This window comes from Sminthopsis crassicaudata, chromosome 6, assembly GCF_048593235.1.
Source record: "Sminthopsis crassicaudata isolate SCR6 chromosome 6, ASM4859323v1, whole genome shotgun sequence".
Taxonomy (NCBI): domain Eukaryota; kingdom Metazoa; phylum Chordata; class Mammalia; order Dasyuromorphia; family Dasyuridae; genus Sminthopsis; species Sminthopsis crassicaudata.
Window position 1 is genome coordinate 243,414,005 of NC_133622.1, and position 6,895 is coordinate 243,420,899.

General features: G+C 52.4%; 1 protein-coding gene across 2 annotated transcripts; it reads right to left on the minus strand.

Moving 5' to 3' along the window:
- Window positions 1-788: 788 nt before the first annotated feature.
- Window positions 789-4,434, minus strand: APLNR (apelin receptor). 2 transcript variants are annotated; one of them, XM_074272770.1, is made up of 2 exons: window positions 2,398-4,434; window positions 789-1,090 (listed from the first exon to the last, which is right to left on the minus strand). In XM_074272770.1, the coding sequence occupies exon 1, from the start codon at window positions 4,021-4,023 to the stop codon at window positions 2,869-2,871; it is 1,155 nt and encodes a 384-aa protein (XP_074128871.1). In that variant the 5' UTR covers window positions 4,024-4,434; the 3' UTR covers window positions 789-1,090; window positions 2,398-2,868. The 2 variants fall into 2 exon arrangements, with proteins under 2 accessions (XP_074128871.1, XP_074128873.1); XM_074272772.1 differs by having other exon boundaries at window positions 3,036-4,432.
- Between the last annotated feature and the right edge of the window lie 2,461 nt (window positions 4,435-6,895).

Genomic DNA, 6,895 nt, shown 5'->3' on the forward strand with positions numbered 1-6,895 from the left:
CTTTTTCTCTCCATTTCCCCCTCCTCATTTTCTCTCGATTCTTACCTCTTTCCCATGCCCCTTTTCTCTATTTTCCTATCTTTCCTTCTTCATTCCTTTTTCCTTTTCCCTTTCTTCCTCTTTTTATTCCTCTTCCCTTCCTCATCTCTCCTCCCCTTTTCTTCTCTGCCTCCTTTCCTTTTTCATCTTTCCCTTTCCCTTTGTTGCTTCTTCCTCTTTCCTTCTTCCTTTCTCTCAATCCCTTTTTCACTTTCTCTTCTTTCCTCTTTTCCTCTCCCACATTTCCAATCTCTTTCTCTCCTTTCCTCTATCTCATCCCCTCTTTCCTTTACTCTCTTTTTTCTCGCTTCTTCTCTTTCCTTCTTCCCATATCTCCTTTTTTCCCTTTCCTCTTTTCTTATTCTTTCCCTTACCCTATTTCCCTATCTGCCTCTCCTTTCTTCTTCCATCTCTCCCCCCTGCTCTGCTTCCCCATCCCCTCTCCCTCTCCCCCTTCCCTGCTTCTCTTTCCCTCCTATTTCTCTTTTATTCTCCTGTTTTTTATATCTTCAATCTACCCCCTCACTTTCCTTCCCTTTCTGTCTCCTTTTCTGCTTTTGTTTCCTCTCTCCCCTCATTTTGCTGACCTCTACCTCTTTCTCCCCCCTCACTGTTCTTCTTGCCCCTCTTGCTTCTTTCCCTCTCCTTTTTCTCTTTCCTTCTTTCCTCATCCACTGCACTTTGCACCCTGGGCATGGTTATTGTGCTTTTTCTTTCCTATCCCAACACTTTAGTGATGAGACACACACTCAAAACAGATGTACTTTATTAATCACAATGACAAAACTAAATAGGAAAATGACAACTGTTCCTGATGGGGAGAAGGGAAGTGCCAGGGGTCCCTTCTCTCAGAAGCCAACAGTGTGACAGTTAACAGGGATGGGAGTTCAGTCCAAGCTTCCCCAATGTCTTCAGATGAATCCTGGGAATCATTTCAGTCCACGAAGCAGTGCTTTAGGAAGATACCGCCTTCCCTTCCCAGGCCAGGAGAGCCAAGCCCTTGTCCTTGGAGCGCTTGGTCTGGGGGCATCAGAAGGCTGGGCACAGGTGCCTGCAGAAAGTAAACCAAACGCAGAGTCTGGAGTCGGAGGAGGCATCTGAGTCCGGCCCTTCACCCTTCTCTCCCACCCTCAGTCCAAAAGCCAAGGCCTTTGCCACCTCCCAGAGGCAGCCAACATGGTCAGGCTGGGCTTTTCTTGCTTCTGTATCTTTCCCCAAGAGGGAGCTCTTATACATGGTTCTTTATCCCCAAGTTCTCTGGAGCCAATACCCCTCATTGTTCCCCACCCCCAAAAGGTATTACTATTTATTGCTTTCTCTAAGGCTCATGAGGGATATGAAGAGTACCATCCTGTCCATACCCCACTCTGTAAACACCCAGGAGACAGAAGCCAGAAAGACCCTTCCGACATCCCCCCATGAGGTGAAACTTGACTCAGTGTCTCTCACACTTCCAGGCCTGGCCTCTGAAGTCAGTGGCTCCCCCTGAGAACAAGGGGCAAGAAGGAGGCTCCCTCCCATTTAGGGAATGAGCCTGGAAAGCACTGGACCTGCCTGGAATGAATGTCCCCAGGCTGGCTAAGGGAAATCAAACAAGGCAGTCTAAAGGCAAATTGCACCAGCCCCAGTCAGGGACAGACTCCTGCAGCTGGGACAGGTTCCAGAGGATGAGCGAATGAAAGGATCCCAGAAGCTAGAGGGGAGTCTTAGTTAACTGTATTCGCTCTAAAGTGACGGACCAGCCGCCAGAGTCCATTGCCAGGGAGGGACAAGTGAGAGCTCCCCAATAAGCCATTTCTTTAGTTTCAAGGAAGTCAGCAAGGTAAATATTAGGGAGCATGGTGGGGGGCATTTATGACAATGATCAAGTCTCTCTCTCTCTGTGTCACACACACACACACACACACACACACACACACACACACACACACACACACACACAATCTACAAAATGTCCAAGGCAACACGGTCTGGGAGGAAGGTCTGTAGAGTGAAAAATGTAGAGACAGAAAGAAAAGAAGCACTCAATGTCTTTATCTCCCATTGTCTTACAACCTGTGATAAACCCAACCATTCTTCTGGTCTCTATGGCCCCATCTATAACTCTATGGGACTTTATGAATTTGACCCCCAACACCCCTCCTGTTTTCCCAATCTCAAGCAATGGGATCGTCCTCTCCCCCTTCCTTACCCAGCCATTCTTCTGGTCTCGATGGCCCCATCTATAACTCTGTGGGACACTATGAATTTGACCCCCCAACACCCCTCCTGTTTTCCCAATCTCAATGGGATCGTCCTCCTCCCCCCTTTCCTTACCCAGGATAAAGAGAGACGGACTAATGGCAAATGAAAAAATACATTTTCAGGGGAGCACGACCTGGCATGATGGCAACAGACCAGGAGGCTCCCCTGCTGCCCAAGTGAGCCATTGAGATGACCCTCGGTGGTGCAGAAACCTGCTCTTTCTCCCCTCCTCTGCAGGCAGCCTCTCCTGCTCCCTCTTTCCTCCAAATCCTCCCTATAGTAACAACAGGACAAAGACCACCGTGGTCTCCCGGGAGGGGGAGGGGCACACCTGCCCCTCCATTCCCAGTCCCTTTGGAAAGAAAATAGGAAAGGGGAGAAAAGCAGCCAGCGGAAACTGAGGCAGGCAGAAAGAAGGAGAAAAGCCCCTAGTTTGGAAGTCACAAGACATAGATTCAAATCTCAGGTCTGCTCTTGCGACCCGGGGTCACGCCTGGGGTGGGGAGATGGGAGAGCGAAGTCAGGAAAGGGAGAGAAAGAACCGGAGGAGGGAGGTGGCTGAGAAGCCGGGCGAGGGACGGCCCTTTATCCCAGGATCTGGTCGGACACCAGGGTCTCCCGGCTGTAGGGGATGGACTTGTCCCCGGGCGGCTCCCCGGCCTTGCCCGAGTTCTGGCCGGGCCCCTGGCTGGGCCCCGAGGAGTAGCTGGCCGACTTGTCCCCCCCCGCGGCGGCCGCCCCCCGGCACCCACTGTGGCCGCAGCACAGCATGGCGGCGCAGGCCTCCCGGAAGCGGGGGTCGAAGAAGGCGTAGAGGAAGGGGTTGAGGCAGCTGTTGACGTAGCTGATGCAGGTGCAGTAGGGGTAGACGTTCATGAGGAACAGGTCGAAGTCGCAGGACCACTGCAGGAGGCTGCCCAGCATGTACAGGGTCTTGACCAGGTGGTAGGGCAGCCAGCACAGGGCGAAGGTCACCACGAGCACCACGATGATGCTGAGCAGGCGGCGCCGCTTGCGCAGGCCCTCGCTGCGCTCCTTGCGGAAGTGGCCCGCGATGGTGCGCGCGATGAAGAAGTAGCAGGTGAGCATGACGGTGAAGGGGACGACGAAGCCCAGCGCCGTGGAGGACGCGCCCAGCCCCACCTCCCACGCCAGCTCGGAGCCCGGCGCCGCCACCAGCGAGTAGTCCATGTAGCACACCGGCTTGGTGTTGTTGTCCAGCTCGCCCACCGAGCGGAACACCATGGCGGGCGCGGCCAGCAGCGCGGCCAGCAGCCACAGGCCCGCCGTGGCCACGGCGCCGCCCACCCGCAGCCGCAGCCGCGCGTTGGCCACGGGCCGCACGATGGCCAGGTAGCGGTCGAAGCTGAGGCCCGTCAGGCAGAACACGCTGGCGTACATGTTGACGAAGATCAGGTAGCTGCTGAGCTTGCAGGCGAAGGCGCCGAACGGCCAGCTGTAGTCCAGGTACGCGTACGTGGCCCACAGGGGCAGCGTCACCACGAACGTCAGGTCGGCCACGGCCAGGCTGGCGATGAACTTGTCGGCCGAGCGCCGCTTCTCGCGGCTGCCGCGGAAGATGGTCCAGAGCACCAGGCCGTTGCCCGTGGTGCCCAGGAGGAAGACCAGGATGTAGATGGCGGGGATGAGGGAGCCCGACGACTTCCAGTCGGCGTACACGCACTCCACGCTCTGGTTCTCGCCCGCGTAGTAGCTGTCAAAATCCGAACCTTCCTCCATGCTGGGGTCCCCGCGAGGCAGAAGGCGAGGGGAGCGAGGCCGGGGCCCGGCCTGCGGAGGTCACCCCCTCGGGCCTCGGGCCTTCCGCGGGGGCGCACCTGGAGGCAGCTCGTCAGTGGCCGGAGCCCCTCAGCATCTGGCCCGCCGGGGCTGGGGACCGCGCCGCCGATGCGAGGGTTCGCGCCGCCGGGGCTGGGGGCCGCGCCGCCGATGCGAGGGGCCGCACCGCCGGTTCTGCGTCTCCACAGCGAGCGGCCGGCGGACAGCTCCTCCGCTTCTGCCGCTGTCCTGCCCCTTCCCCTCACCCCCGTTTGCCTCCCGTCTAGCCAAAGCTCAGACAGATGTGGCCCGAGTTTCCTCGGTGCCTCCTCCTCGGCCAGCTGCTCCCTCCTCCCACCTCCAGATCAGCCCCTCACGAGTCCGCCTTAAGATCTTTAAGTTGGAACCCCCTCCCTCCCTTTCCCCTCCCCGTCCCTGGGTAACCCCTGCGGTGCTGGACAGAAATTTTATCTGCAGCTTTCGTCCAGACGCCTCTCCACTGCTCCCTTATCTCCCCCGGCCATCCCCGCTTCTTAACATCCCGATCCCCGGTTTTCGACGCCCCTTCGCACCTTTTCCTAGCCTGAATACTCCCCTCTTTGGCCCTTCCACTCCCACTACCCCTCTAAATTGGGTGAATTATGCTGATTAAATCCAGCCAGAGTTGGGAGGGAGGAAAAGGTCGAGGAGGAGGAGTGGGTGTGACATTTCACAGGATCCTCTGAGGTTTCTGGCTAGCCTGGCGGGCCCCCTGCTCCCTCACCCCTTCCCCAGCCTCTTCTCCAGGTCCTGTGCATTTCCCCCCTCTGCACTCACGTCTCATTTTCAAGATCTGGCCCCCCTTCTTCCAATTATGAGCAGCGCTAGAAACAAACCTGCCTATGGAGGGAAAGCGGGGAGTTTCCTGTGCCTAAAGGCACGGCAAAGCCCCGTTAGGCGTAATGTTAGCGCTGCTGGAGACTTGAATAGAGAATGCCAAACGTGGGAGGGAATTTAGGAAGGAAGGAAACGGCATTTATTAAACACCTACTATGTGTCAAGCAAAGCGCTTTACACATATTCGATACATATATCATTTGTTCCTCACAACAATCCTGAGATTGTTATCCCTATTTTACAGTGGAGAAAACTGAGGCAGCTAGTTAAGTGATCGGGAGACTGTATTTGAATTCTGATCTTGCTGGCTCTAAATCTGCATCCACTTCAGCACTGGCAGATTTAAAACACAGGATGTCAGAAGGGAGAAAATTTAGAACAGGTATTGCTAGAGATGGGAGGGAACTTAGAACACAGAATGTTGGGGCTGGGAGAGACTTTAGAATAAGGAATGGCAGATGTAGGAGGGACTTTAGAACAGAGAGAGTTTTCCTCCCTTTTGAGCATGATAAATTCAGAAATATGTTTAGAAGAATTACACATGTTTAACCTAATTGGATTACTTGTTGTCTAAGGGGAGGGGGTTGGGAGGAGAGAGAGAGAGAGAGAGAGAGAGAGAGAGAGAGAGAGAGAGAGAGAGAGAGAGAGAGAGAGAGAGAGAGAGAGAGAGAGAGAGAGAGAGAGAGAGAGAGAGAGAGAGAGAGAGAGAGAAGAGAGAGAAAAGAGAGAGAGAGAGAGAGAGAGAGAGAGAGAGAGAGAGAGAGAGAGAGAGAAAGAAATTTGGAATACAAGGGTGAATGCTGAAAACCATCTTTGTGTGTATTTTGAAAAATAAAAAGCTATTTAAAAAAAAAAAATTTTAATTTACTGTCCAAACCAAACAATCCCACTCCAGACCAACTGTCTTGTTTTGCAGACAAAGAAATTCAGGCCCAGAGAGGAAAATTGATTGACCTCAGGTCACACTGATTGGAATTACCCAAACTGGAGATTGAGCATGGGCTGCTGGAGTCTCAATCTATTATTGCTCTTTTGATTTTTTTTAAATTTAAAGAACAGAGAAGGGCTAGAAGAGACTTTAGGATATGAAATGTGAGAAGGTCTCATCTAAATTCTCATTCTATAGATGAGGAAATTTAGGCACAGAGTTTAAGGGACTTGCATAAGATCACACAGACAGTAATAAGCAGAGCTGGGATTTGAACCTGGTTTGCCTCCAAATTCAACATGCTTTCCACTAAACTATAGAACTTGAGGCAGCTAGTGATACCATGGTACTGAACCTAGAGCCAGGAAGCCCTGAATCCAAATCCTAGCTGTGCGACCCTAGACAAGTCACTTATCCTCAGTTTCCCCGTTTGTCAAAGAAAGGAAAAGGCAAAACAATACCGTACCTTTGCAAAGAAAACTCCAAATGAAATCACCCAGCAAGGAATAAACAATGCAAAGACAACTGAGCTCATTAAGCTCAATAGCCTCTAAATTCCCTTCGGAGTCAGTCAGTGATAGGCTGAGAAGAGTAATGAAAAGTGTACCATGTTTCAAGGAAGGAAACTCAATTTGAATCCAGACTCTCTCACCCCCTATAAACTGCATCCCCTTTACATCCTCAGGACTTGCTTTTCTCACCTGGAAAAAGACCAAAAAAAAAGATTCTTCCATCCTATCTCTCAGCTGTATTCTAAGACATAATATTGTATACAGAGCAGGAGAGGTGCAAGAACTGAGACCAAGTACCCCAATTTCTGGCCTAGGGATCCTGAGCAAATCACTTCACTTTAGAGTGTCCCCAGGAAATTCTCAAAGTTTCCAACAGGGATCGGCACTGGGAGGAGTCTCATCATCTGCCAAGGCTGTTGAAGTTGTTGTCCAGACCAAAGTAATAATATCCCCACCAAAAATACAGCCAATAGTTAGCACAGTGTTGGGTACTCAGTAAGTGCTTAATAGATGCCTA

Coding starts and splice junctions, on each gene's coding strand:
- APLNR (XM_074272770.1), bottom strand. CDS start 4,023: ATGGAGGAAGGTTCGGATTTTGACAGCTACTACGCGGGCGAGAACCAG.